General features: G+C 38.1%; 1 protein-coding gene across 3 annotated transcripts in view; it reads right to left on the reverse strand.

Annotated features, from left to right (window-relative positions):
* Positions 1 to 13,677, reverse strand: part of Xpo4 (exportin 4) — a 112,942-nt gene that overhangs the window by 18,962 nt on the left and 80,303 nt on the right. For all 3 annotated transcript variants that reach the window (XM_042685327.1, XM_042685329.1, XM_042685328.1), the window contains exons 10-13: positions 4,758 to 4,934; positions 4,084 to 4,226; positions 3,437 to 3,582; positions 2,379 to 2,556 (exon numbers count right to left, since the gene is read on the reverse strand). In XM_042685327.1, the coding sequence (XP_042541261.1) occupies positions 2,379 to 2,556; positions 3,437 to 3,582; positions 4,084 to 4,226; positions 4,758 to 4,934 (644 nt within the window). The remainder of the gene's footprint in view (positions 1 to 2,378; positions 2,557 to 3,436; positions 3,583 to 4,083; positions 4,227 to 4,757; positions 4,935 to 13,677) is intronic.

Raw genomic sequence — 13,677 nt, forward strand, 5'->3', positions numbered from 1 at the left:
AAAAGAGAAAACAAAGAAACTGACCAAATATTATTAATTGTAAATAATTCCAAGGTTAATATCCAAATTCTACTCAAGTTTCTATTTAAAACTATACTCCACAGTCTGCTCAATCAGTCTGGAACATATTTCATAAGCCAAAAGCCAACAATGTTAGGTCAAACAACACTTTCATTTCTCAAGCTCTCCATTACGGCCACTCTGGTTTGAACACTGTCATCTTCCCTTAGATTATTGAAATCACTTCATAACTGATCTGCCACTTCCACCATCCACTCTCAGTGCAACTGTCACAGTAAACTCTTTATCTTGTAAGATACTCTTTAGTTCAAAACCTCCACGACACCCTACTTAACTCAGAGATATTCCAAAGGCCTGAAGATGTTACCTGATTTCATTCTATTCACCAACTCCCTCTGCTTCACCCAAAACAGGATTCCTGCTGTTGCTTCAACATGCCAGTTGTGCCCAGGGCCATTCCAAATTGCTTCCTGAATTGTCTTTTTACATAGAACATTTACTGTTACCTAATATACGTATCATATTTTAAAACTGATCATCTCTCTTTCAGGGAGCTCAAAAAGGGGAATGAATTTTACTGGCTTTGTTCACTTATATTCTCCAAATGCTCAACTGAAGTGCTTAGTATACAATAGTGTCCGAATAATTCTTTGTGAAATGGCAATTTCTTCAAGAATGGAAACTGTTTTTAGTCAATCAAAAGACGGTTTTCCCACATGCCAATTTCACATTCATTCTTTTGATAAATACACTGGTCATTTTTGTCGGTCCAACCCTCCATAGTCTGTGCTCTCAGATACAAAAAAAAAATGTTTGCTTCCCCAATGACAAGCTGAGAGTGGAAAAAACTGAAAAGCATTTAAAATACAAGGAAGGCATTCCTAATGATACTACCCAGGCAAAGATGACCATGATTAGATAATTGGACAGAACTCTAAAATAGTCTTTCAAATTAACATTCACCATGAAATGAATCCAAACAATAGCACTTATTTGCAGATACTAACTCCAATGATTATAGTAATCAAAGGAAGATTAAAATGTTAAAAGCAGATACTTTATTGCAAACACAAGAATATGCCAAAAGAGGAAATAAGAGTCCTAAACATTTCCTAGATATTTTTATATTATGTGGGTTTAAATGATATTCATATATATTTGCATTGAAAAACTCAGAGTTACAGATTTTGCAAGTGACAAAAACCACCGCTATTTGACTTTCTGTGTACAATCTAAATTTAATGTGGAAGATACTGAAAGGTAAAGCGCCACTTTCTTTTATTCCTTTTTTTGGGGGGCAACCAGAACACTTTATATAAAGTCATATGTATAATTTAAAATTTTTTAATATTTTTTTTATTGTACAGAGGGTTACAGTTACATGAGTAAGGTAACAAGTACATTTCCTATCGAGCATTGTTACCCCCAAATGCTACTTTCAAATCTACTTTTAGGAGAATTTTTGTTTGTTTGTTTCTTGTTTTTTGTGTTTTGGGTCCGGTCGTGGGGCCTAAACTCTGGGCCTGGGCACTGTCCCTCAGCTCTTCGGCTCAAGGGTAGTGCTCTACCACTTGAGCCACAGCGCCACTTCCGGCTTTTATCTTTTTGCTTATGTGGTGCTGAGGAATCGAATGCAGGGCCTCATACATGCAAGGCAAGTGCTCTACCACTGAGCTACCTTCCCAGCCCCTTAGGAGCATATTTTTAAGTCCAGGTTTACCCTTTCTGACTTCAGTTAAGAATTACTGAAAATTTGCCATGAATATTATGAGGCATTGTGTGGTCTTACCACTGCCCTGACAAGAGTTCTCAAGGTTCAATTTTTTGTTTTGTTTTGTTTTTTGGGTCCAGTGAGCCACCTTCCCAGCCCATCAAGGTTCAATTTTTTGTGATAAAATAAAATTCATTTTATAAGGTAAGAAGGGCAGTTTTCCTTGAGAAAGCTACTAGAAAACAATTTTATTAGCTTTTATGAACATATGTTTGCTGGTAATGTTCATATGGTCTTTTAAAACCTCAAATTTTCCCTTCCTTTCAGAGTGTGTATGTATATACATCAGTACTGCTTTTTGAGGGACAAGCACTGTGTTTCTAGTACATTAGATCAAATGTCTCTAGCATTCATGGTAAAGGTGTTCTGGCTCAGTAGCAGACATAGCTTTCAGTTCCCACTAGAGTGGTATTGGCTGAAAAACTGAGTACTTTCCATCCTTGTGAATTTCAAGGCTTCTTCAAGTTTTCTTTCCTTTCAATTATCTGATTTACAGCGTGCCTAGTCCCTCTAGCCATCTACCCATCCACTCATAATTTATAAAACAGTATAGATTACAAGAGCACAGCTATAGAGTTCATATTACCTAATCACAGAATCTGTTCTGTTGTACCCTGGGATGGAAGAAGCCTTTTCTCCTGGAGATCCCAAAATTTGAAGTGTTGTATTAATGTCAACTTCAGATGAATGCTTAATGGAATATTCCATTATTTCTGGAGGTATTAGCGGAGTCTCTCCCTGAGTATCATCAGCTAAGAGGTAGCCTTCAGTTTAAAAAAAATTAAAAATGAACACTTAACAACTCTACATTCACCAAGTTGAACTATAAATGTTTTCAGTTTTGATTTATTTATATACATCGCATAAATTGATGTAAAAATAAATTATAAATGTTAATCTATAAATTTCAAGTTGATGAAAAGAAACTTTCAATTTCTCAGATAATTAAATCTCAAAAATACAGCAAAGAACAAATTTGTATTCACCAATTTTATAATTCATCATGATATATAGGTTTTAAGTCTACTACCTTTTAGTAATTTTCAGTAATACAATAATCCGCAAAGTTAGTATGAATCCTACTGTTATTTAAATCACAAATAATACTAAGAGATACTTTTCCAAAAGTCAAGATTTTTCTTTCCTGATTAAATACGGAAATACTAATAGTGTGGTAATTAAGATTGTCTAGATCTGCATTCTGGCTCCAAAAATTATTAACATAACTAGACTAGGGGCTAGATTTCTATAGTCTAAGCTTCTCCATCTGTTAGATGGGGAAATGACAAGATGTTAAAAGCAAATAAAATCCACATTAAATAACCATTTAGTGTGTGAGATAAACAGTGAATACATGCTAGGCAGTGTTTTTTGTTTTAATACATCTGTAGGTATATGCCAGATAATAGTTGCATCCAAATTTCATCTAATATTAGATATGAACTTTGTTTCAAAGGAACAAAGAGGTTGAGATGGGATTTTAAACTTGTGATTCTCCTGTCTTTGCTTCCTGAGTGCTTGGATTATAGGTATGTGCTGCAATGCTCAGTTCTGACCTACAGTTTTTACTATATGGAGCTTCTTTTTTAAAGGTTTAAACTGCTTAATGGGCAACTATATCCAAAAAAGAAACAATCAACCAACCTGTAACTAAAATAAGCCAGTGAATATCTTCATAGAGATCATCAAGCATTTTGTTGTTAATGGTGCTTGAACCAGATGAAGCAAGTAATTGTTGCTGATGTCGCTGTAACTGACTATGAAGTCTTGTTACTCTTTCTTCTAATAAACTAAAAGAGGAAAAGAAACAACAGATCCATAAACTTCAACATGTAAAAACATACACTTCTAACTTCCACATAATAAACAACATAAATTAAGATGTTAGCGCAAAAACATACATACATAAATTTTACAGTACACAATTGTTCTCATAGCACGATAGGAACTGTGATTTACTGTTTATGACACATAATTATAACAATGTTTTACAAACAGTCAAGGTTTTACAACAGTCATGTGAAAAGTGGTTATTCCAAGTTTTTATTGATACGGGTCAAATCATTTCTCATACCATGTTTTCCATAATCTCTCTGCCATCTATGCTGCAGTTCCTGGGCTCCAAATGTATAAGCCAAAGAATGCAATCATGAGAGTGTTTCTGTCCATTTGGTCCAGTGTGCTGGGATACGGGGTAGGGGTGTTTAAAGTCTTTAAACACTTTAAGTGCTCTCCCAGGAATTGTGAATAGAGAATATTGGCTCCATGGGGTTTCTTTGGACTGTGTGTACCTTGTCAGAAGAGGTATACAGTGCTCTGCAGCAATTCTTCCTAGCATTCCTACACTGGCTAGTTGATCAGAAAACTGGTCTCGATCATCTTCTTGAAGTTCACTTATTTCTTCTTCCTCACGAGAGGCTACACCATTGGCAGTCTATTATGATGAAAGAAAGACACAGTGAGGGCTGTACTACCATGGTCCAGAAGTCATGATTTTCTAGTGGCCCTGTAAAATAGCTTCAGTATTATAGCTGGAAAAGAGAGCACTTCTGAGTTAGCCTTCATGTGCAGCTATCTAGGGCCTCCTTTAACCATGCCAGCCTCCCTAGTGCTCATCAAAAGGAGGACAACAGAAAGGAGGGAAAAGTAGACATGGTAAGCACAGCTAACTGCGTATCTATAACCCACCTCCCACCTGGGGAATGTCATAGCTACTAAAATGAAACAGCATCTTGAAGATCCTTCTGAATACAGGAAGCCATTCATTATCACTGGACAATTAGTAAGATATAGGTAGGTAAGTGAATAAGAAATATACTACTTATCAAGAACTCATTTACACACCACTTTGGTACCTAGCAAATCTTCTGAAGAAGCCTATTTTATCTTCTACTAATGGGTAAGATCTAGTACAATGAAACAGAGCCTCTGATGATTTTTAATTACAACCTGGCTTAGAACTTACCAAATTCCTTGTGCCATCTGGAGCGGCTAAGTGGCACTGAATATAGGAATTGAAAACTTGAACTGCATGTTGGGTAAAAAAGCCTTTATGAAAATGTTTATCATCTTGGACCAAAGTTAGCCAGGACTCCAGCAATTTATCATATGCTTCCATGTATACCATGTCATCCTTATCAAGCTAAAAGAAAAGAACATTCATAAAACAAATATCTAGAAAAAAAATGAACAGTGTAACAAGAGTCACATCGTTAGGTACAAAAATAATTTTATATCTTTAACATTAAAAAAGAGAGAAAGATTTCCTGGAATTCATGATCTTCCTACTGGATTACAGGAATATGTGCCTGATACAAGAATAGTAAGTTTTTATTAAACTTCCTAAAACTAACTCCAACCTAAACCTTTAGTCAACCTGCAAATAATGTTTATTAGTTGTTCCTAGCTCTTCAGCTTCAAGGCTAGCACTCTACCATTTGAGCCACAACGCCACTTCTGGCTTTTTCTGCTTATATGGTGTTGAGAAATCAAACCCAGGGCCTCATGCATGCGAGGCAAGCACTCTACCACTGAACCATCTTCCCAGTACCGAAAATGTATATTTCTTACACATTTTTTTCCAGTGCTAGGGATGCACTCAGTCTCATACATGCTAGGTTAAGTGCTCTACAGCTGAACTACACTCCCAAGCCCAACATTGTTTTAATGGTTTTAAAAAAGAATGATGAAAACAGACTTCATCAGCAAAGCAAAGAATGTGTGGAAAACTTCACAAGTGCCCCTTAATACAACTCCTGACTCAGAGTTCATAATATCAGAGAAATGTCAAGTGTCCTTTCATTTGAGAAAAATTCAGTCTAATAAGCACAAATAGTTCATGAATATGAAAATGAATAATTTCCCCCCTTTTTTGGGTCTATTTTAATCAGTCTTCTTCCTACAAGGGAAAACACATACAAAACTTAGAAAAAGACAAGTAGAGATGCAGAAGAAAGCCACATCTAACTGCCCAAATCTCTGCCTCATTGAACTGGACTCTCTCTCAGAGAAGTATCCAAAGGACCTACAGGTGAGTCCATTAACAGGACCATAATTATTTATAGGCTGCTATTCTTAACTTTTCCTCTTTCCCATTCTTTCCGGTTCAGGATTAGCTAACTGCTCAATTAAGAGGTTTACACCAAAACTAAGTTAGTGAGAAGAGAAATTTTCACAGAACTATTTATGGTCCAAATTTCTCTGAATAGAGCTAGTATTGTACAGCAAAGCCATTGTACTATAAAAGCTGCAAAGCCAGGAGGAGGCAGGAGTCAGCTACTAGCAGAGAGTGACTGATGATGACACATGAGTGGGTGAAGATATGGGCAGCAGATGGTCTCAACAAGCTGGGACCCAGAGACTGGGTTTCCTTCCAAATGCAGCCAAAGCCACTGAAACACTTCAAGCAGAGATGATGCCACAGGCCATGCACTTTGGTTTGGGCAATGAAAATGTTGCTACGTGGCCACTCTGTGCAAAGATTTATGAAGGAAAGGTTTCCAAAACACTAATGGAACTGGAAGTCTGATCTGGGAGAAGACAGAAAGCAAGAGTAGCACCTGAATTATTATCCTGGGCAGCTGGAAAGACGCTTCCTAAAATGGGAAGATTCAGTGAAAGGAGGTGTAAAGAAAAGTTTCTCAACTGAACATGCAAATAAAAAATTCAGGAGAGAATGTTGGTTAAACTATTTGGTCAAAACAGGAAATACAAATTTAGGTACCACCAGTATCCACATAGAAGGAAGATATTAATGAAGTACAAGCAGGGCAAGACAGAGCCCACACTGGAGCCTGAGGAAGGCATTGAGGTGGGAGGAGCAGCAGAAGGATGCATATGTCATCAAAGCCATCAAAATGTAAAATGATGAGCAGGGAAGGCAGGCAGATGGCAAATAACACAGTCAGAAAGTAACCAATAGATCATATTATCGGGGCTGCTCTTTTCTCTAGTCATGACAGTTTACCCTGATTCTCATTTTCCAGCATTAAAAGATTATTTCATTGAAAATGTTCTTTTACATGAACTTATCAAAAGTCTTAAATGGAACTGCTCTCTGCCCATTAGTTTTCTTCCTTTTCACTAGGAGATAGCCACTTTTGCAAAGGCTTACTAATTTACAGACGAGCAGCTGTGAAGAGTGGCTTTATGCAGAATAAGAAATCACTTGAAGCCAGGCAGCAGTGACTTATACTTGTAGACCTAGCTACTCAGAAGGCTGAGATCTGAGGACTATGTTCAAAGCAAGCCTGGGCAGGAAAGATACTCTTATTTCCAATTAATCAGCAAAAAGCTAAAAGTGCTGTGGTTCAAATGTAGAATGATAGCTTTGAACAAAAAACTCAGGGATAGCACCAAGGCCTTGAGTTCAAGCCCCAAGATTGGTACTAAAACAAAACAAAAAATCACTTTAAAAGTTTAGCAAAAATGAAATGAAACATTTCCTTAAGAATGTTAACTGAACAGGAAAGTCACAGTATGATACATATGTAAGAATGTTTGCTTTAAGTCCACTTCAACTATTAGCAGTCATCCAACTTTCTGAGTCATTTCTCCACTCTTCTTTTTTTTTTGTCAGTCGTGGGGCTTGAACTCTGGGCCTGGGCTCTGTCCCTCAGCTCTTCAGCTCAAGGCGAGCGCTCTACCACTTGAGCTATAGCGCCACTTCCGGTTTTCTGGTGGTTTATTGGAGATAGGAGTCTCACTGTTTTTCCTGCCCGGGCTGGCTTTGAACCGAGATCCTCAGATTTCAGCCTCCTGAGTAGCTAGGATTACAGGCGTGAGCCACCAGCGCCCGGCTCTCCACTCTTCTATACTTAAAATTACTATTTCTAACACTAAGGACATATGGAATGGCTACAATATTAGAAAAAAACCTATGATTTTTGCTTTTACTCTAATGCCTTAAAAGTCTGGAAAAATAGTTAACTTTCTGAAGTTGAAACTAAGGTGGTTTAGTTTACTTCCAACTTTTTAATAATTACAAGTAATTTTTGTAATTATAATATAGTACTATGTGTAAATCGAGAAATGCCAGGTTAGCATTCATTCTAATGAAAAATGTAACTTTGGAGAATTCCAACTTTGTACATCACTTGAATTACTTTTTCAAATATGCTGATCATTTCAGCAATAGTGAAACAATAAAACCAACTGAGTCAATTGGAAGAAAAGAAAAACTTACATCACCATACCAAACTGTAATTTTTTTTGGGGGGGGGGGGGGGGAAGAGGGGGGCGGTTCTGGTTGTGGGCCTGAACTCTGGGCCTGGGTGATGTCCCTCAGCTCTTCAGCTCAAGGCTAATGCTCTACCACTTGAGCCACAGTGCCACTTCCAGCTTTTTTCCCCTGCTTATGTGGTGCTGAGGAATCGAACGCAGGGCCTCATGCATGCCAGGCAAGCGCTCTACCACTGAGCCACCTTCCCAGCCCCAGTGTAAATTTTTAATTAGTTCAAATTTTCCCCCAAAGAAAATTCTAATTTTAATTCTTTTTGTTGTTGTTGTTGGTTGTGGGGCCTGAACTCTGGGCCTGGATGCTGTCCCTCAGCTCTTTAGCTCAAGGCTAGCACTCTACCACTTGAACCACAGCGCCACTTCCAGCCTTTTCTGCTTATTTGGTGTTGAGAATTCGAACCCAGAGCCTCATGCATGGGAGGCAAGCACTCTACCACTGAGCCACCTTCCCAGCCCTCTAATTTTAATTCTAAGTAGAGTTTTAGGTGAGAGCTACTGAACTACTAAGAACCAAACCAAAACAATTACAAATCTACACAAACTGATCTACAGACAAAATTGAGAGGAATAATCCACGCAGCTGAAACAAATGATACCAAATAAATCAACAATACCAAAAACAAAAATAACAAAATATAATGTGTCAATGGCTTCAACAGAAATTCAGGGTAAATGGTGTTTTTTGTGTTTTTTTTTTTTGGGGGGGGGGGGTCGGTCATGGGGGCTTGAACTCTGAACCTGGGCACTGTCTCTGAGCTCTTCAGCTCAAAGCTACTGCTCTACCACTTTGAGCCACAGCGCCACTTCTAGTTTTCTGGTGGTTTATGATCTCAGCCTCCTGAGTAGCTCGGATTACAGGTGTGAGCCACCAGTGCTGGGTGGGGGTGGGAGGAGGGGCGCGTCGGGGGAAGGGAGCGTGGGAATCAAAACAGGAACAACTTCTACCCCTCTTCTCTCACAAATGATGAAAAACACACTAAATAAAGTGCTCAAACACAGTGATTAACTTGTTAATAGCAGAAGAAAATGGTTTGTTCCTTCAACAGAAACTTAAGTACTGTGTCATGCACTGGGGATCTATGCCTGCAATATGCGCTACTCAAAAGAGTGAGATCTGGAGGATCATAGTTCAAGCAAAGTTATCCCAACTCAAGCAAAAAGGTTCATGAGACTCCTCTCTGCATCTCCTGTAGGTATGTCATTCCATCTAGAGAGAGGGGAAAAAAAGGAGGATCATAGATCACAGTCCAGGTGGATGGCCAGAGAGGAATCAAGACTAAAAACTAAACAGTGCACAAAAGAGTTGGAAATTTGGCAAAGCACTAGAGCATCTCCCTAGCAAGTGCAAGGGAGTCTGAGTTCAAACCTCATATTTAAAAAAAAAAAAATTAAAAGCTAGGAGTTGAGCACTTATAAGTTATAAAATACTTTCCTCCCACAGAAACATCTGTGGCCTGTTTGTATACTTAACAAAGCATGTGCTTCACAGACATCATTTGTTAGGTCTTAACAGTTTATCTTGCCAAAATAAACAGTGGTAACATATCTTAACAGGAACTTAAGAGTAGCATCCTTTGACCTACTAAGAAGCAAGACATCTTCAAAGTCATATCTTCATTTCTCTATCATAGTTTAATTAGTCACATATAGAAAAGAATAAAATGCAAAGTTTTTTTTTAAAACGTATTAACACCTTTCTGTTACTGAAAGTGCTCTTGACAATCCCTCCAATAAAGCCCTGATATTAGACAAAACAGATCACAAGTAGGATGTAAATATTCATTGAGTGACAATTAACATAAAGGCGATACACTGCTAAATTTAAACAAAACAAAACAAATAAAGTACCCTCTGTGTCCTTTTGGACACAAATACAAGTAACTCATCAGTCAAAGTGTGAGATAGTTGGTTGATGACATTTGGCAACTGGATCCTTCAGTCTAATCACAGAGCAGTGAAATCTAACCTAGTGCTTTTTCATACCTTGGCCCTGCTCCACAGTTACACTGGCCCAAACCCAGCAAAACAGCCAGCAGCAGAGCCAGCAGCATAGCCAACAGCACGTGCACAGAGATGACTCAGAAGACCAAGCTAGACATTATGTGCTCATGCTCTAGGTATTGTCAGGCCTGCTGCCAGCATGGCTTTGGAGAGGGGCTTAGGGCTTATAAGACTACTTGACCCCACTTTATCCATTTGGAAATGCAGGGTGGAGAAGGTAATCAAACTATGATATCAACACTTCTCTTTCAGTGCCCAGAATTAACTTGCAAGTATATAGGAGGGACTTTGCAGACCTTCTCTCTCTCTCACTCTCCCTCCCCCCCCTTTCTCTCTCTCTCTCTCTCTCTCTCTCTCTCTCTCTCACACACACACACACACACACACAAGCTTTTGTGCTTTGGGAATTATGCTGAATACGTAATTCCAAAATAGTTGGTAAATACTTTCTGAAAATGCCATAAAATGATATTTTGGAAGGAAAACTTTTAACATAGAAATTGGCTTCCCTTTTACACACTAAATTTATTTTCATAGCCTAAAATCTATTATCACTAAATGATTCTGAGTGTAGAGCATTTGGGGAAAAGCAAAACTACATGGACCATAAAAAAGATCGGGGGGGGGGGGGGGGGGGGCCTGGGAATGTGGCTTAGCAGTAGAGTGCTTGCCTAGTATGCCTGGATTTAATTCCTAAGTACCATATATATAGATAAAGCTGGAAGTGGCACTGTGGCTCAAGTGGTAGAGTGCTAGTCTTGAGCAAAAGAAGGTCAGGGACAGTGCTGAGACCATGAGTTCAAGCCCCAGGACTGGCAAGAAAAAAAAAAAAAAAAAGATCAGTGATTATCAGAGTCTGGCAGTGAGAGTACAAAGTGAAACTACTTTGTATGATCCTCTTATGGCACATGTTACTATCCATTTCCCAATCAACAGAGCAACAGAAGTCACACATAAAGGAAATTATGGAAATGACAGATTTGAAAAGATAATGATGTTTCAAAGCAGGTTCATTAACTGTAAGCAATGTGCAACTCTGGTGTGGACACAGATGCTAATGTCCAATGGGAAACTACATGTTGAGTGGATGGTTATAGAACTGCCCTAAAATATTTATACCTATGGTTATTTACATAAATCTGTTACCAGAAACTGTAAATGTATACACATAAATTTCATCCCAGAGTAGTTATAAATTTATTTGGTGAGAGTACTGCAAACAGCTTCAACTCCACCCCTAACAGAATAATACCGTTAGTAGTAGGTACTTAACTGTAATCCAATCCACTATAATACATTTCTTGTCATAAAGAGTTAATAGCTATTAAGACAACTCCAATTCTTTGCCCTGAAATTAGAAAGCTCTTTTTTGTTGATATCAAAATTCTTTTGTTTTCTCTCTTTTTTGTAAGGACCAATCCAAAAGCCATGAACATGCGAAACTACTGAGCTACATACATCCCCAGCACAAACTTTATTTTCACACACAAAAAAATTGCACTTATAACACGAGTCATTTAAGGCAAGTAAGATTCCAATGATTTGTTTCAAAGAAACAAGAAAAGATTCACATAAAAAGTACAACGACAGCCGGACACCAGTGGCTCATCCCTGTAATCCTAGCTATTCAGGAGGCTGAGATCTGAGGATCACGGTGCACAGCCAGCCTGGGCAGGAAAATCCTCGAGACTCTTATTTCCAATAAACCACTAGAAAACCAGAGTCCCGTTGTAGCTTAAGCAGTAGGGCATTCGCCTTGAGCTGAAGAGCTGAGAAATAGTGCCCAAGCCCAGAGTTCAAGCCCCATGACTGACAAAGACAAAAAAAAAAAAAAAAAAAGTCCAATGACATGGATTTGAGTAAATTTCACAGAAAATTTTATTTCTAAGGAGTAACTTTCAAAGAGGTTCCTTAACTTTACAAAACTCTGGATTTTCAGTTCTAGCCTAAGGTTGAGACTAGGCTATGATTCTTTTTAAGAACCTGAGAGTGAAAATAAAATCAACTACCTTGATCATATAGGCTTGGGTAAATTACCAAGAACACTAGCCAGCAAGATCACTAGTAATGTTCCCTTCTAGACAAGATGAAAAAATTAGGAACAAGTTATACAACCAAAATTTGCTTGCAATTAGAGAAGAGGGAAACAATAAAACTAAAAACCCACAGGTAAATTTAAGAGGGAAAAATCTCTCATCAATATAGCCAGCCTCCCTTCATTTTGCCTTCCCTTCTCTTCATTTTTTTCTTTTGTTTTGAGACAAGGTATCATTACAGTTCAAATCGAATTTGAACTTAATCTTCCAACACCCAGAGTGGTAGAATTATTGGTGTGAACCACCGGTTTGGTTCAATGTACTGTTTCTTAGAATCTAAGTGGATCATACAGAGTTGTTCACATTTCTGAATTTGCCAAGTTAAAAATTTACATGTACTAGCATACCTTAAAGCCCAATAACATTACAATATTTGTATTAACAAGATATATGGAAGACCAAAACATCAAAGATCCATACTTGTTAATGTTCTCATTCATCTGCTCTAAGTATGCTGATTGTTTATTGTACAGAAGCTGGTGGCTCGTGCCTATAATTGTGCCTTAAAGGACGTGAAAATCTGAAGATTATGGTTCAAAACCAGCATAGGCAGAAATGTCCATGAGACTATTTGTCTCCAATTAGCCAGCTAAAAAAGACAGATGTAGGGCTGTGGCTGAAGTGGTGGAGCTTGAGAGACAAACAAAAAATCCAAGCTAAAGCATGAAGTCCCATGAGTTTAAGTCCCAGTACCAGCACAATAAAAAGGAAGAATTTCTAAGTTTCTGAATATTATATCAAATAAATTAACCCATTATCTAGTTACATATATGTTTTAAAAGCAGACATCTAGTTTAACTTCAAAGTATCTGTTGAAGCAGGTACTGGAATCTGAAATCCTCCAAAAACCTGATTTAGTTAACAAGTATCTCTACAAGAATCCTATAGATAAGACAGGATTAAAAAGAAAGAAACAAAAACCAAAAGAAAAACTCCCAACAAAAACACCAGGAATCCATGCTGCAGTTCCAAATCTTTAAACATCATATTTGGCACATAGTAAGTATGCAATATATATTGACAGAATTGAATATCCAGCAACACTCCTAGTGGGCGGATATGACAGGGACTCCTCTACTTTTTCACATCCTAGTGTTCATTTCTAAGCTCAGGCCCTGTTGGACTTGATAATGTATCAAGTATTAGCATTAGAAATAATATAAGATACTATATGGAAGGTCAGCTAACAAATAAACTTTGCTGTAAAGCCGTGCACTGGTGGCTCACACCAGTAATCCTAGCTACTCAGGAGGCTGACATCTAAGGATTGCAGTTAGAAACCAGCCAGGGCAGGAAAGTCCATGAGACTCTTTATCTCCAATAAGCTACTCAAAAAAACCTGAAACTGGCACTGTAACTCAAATGGTAGAGTGCTAGCTAGCCTTGAGCACAAAGAGGCTCAGGGACAGTGCCCAGACCCTGAGTTCAAGCCTCAGGACCGGCACACATATACACAAAAAAACAGACTGTATCAAGCCCACTACAATGGCTCATGACTATAATCCTAGCTACTCAGAAAGCTGAGATTGCAGATCACTGTTCAAAGCCAGC

This window comes from Dipodomys spectabilis, unplaced genomic scaffold, assembly GCF_019054845.1.
Source record: "Dipodomys spectabilis isolate Male_0828 unplaced genomic scaffold, ASM1905484v1 ptg000095l, whole genome shotgun sequence".
Classification (NCBI taxonomy): domain Eukaryota; kingdom Metazoa; phylum Chordata; class Mammalia; order Rodentia; family Heteromyidae; genus Dipodomys; species Dipodomys spectabilis.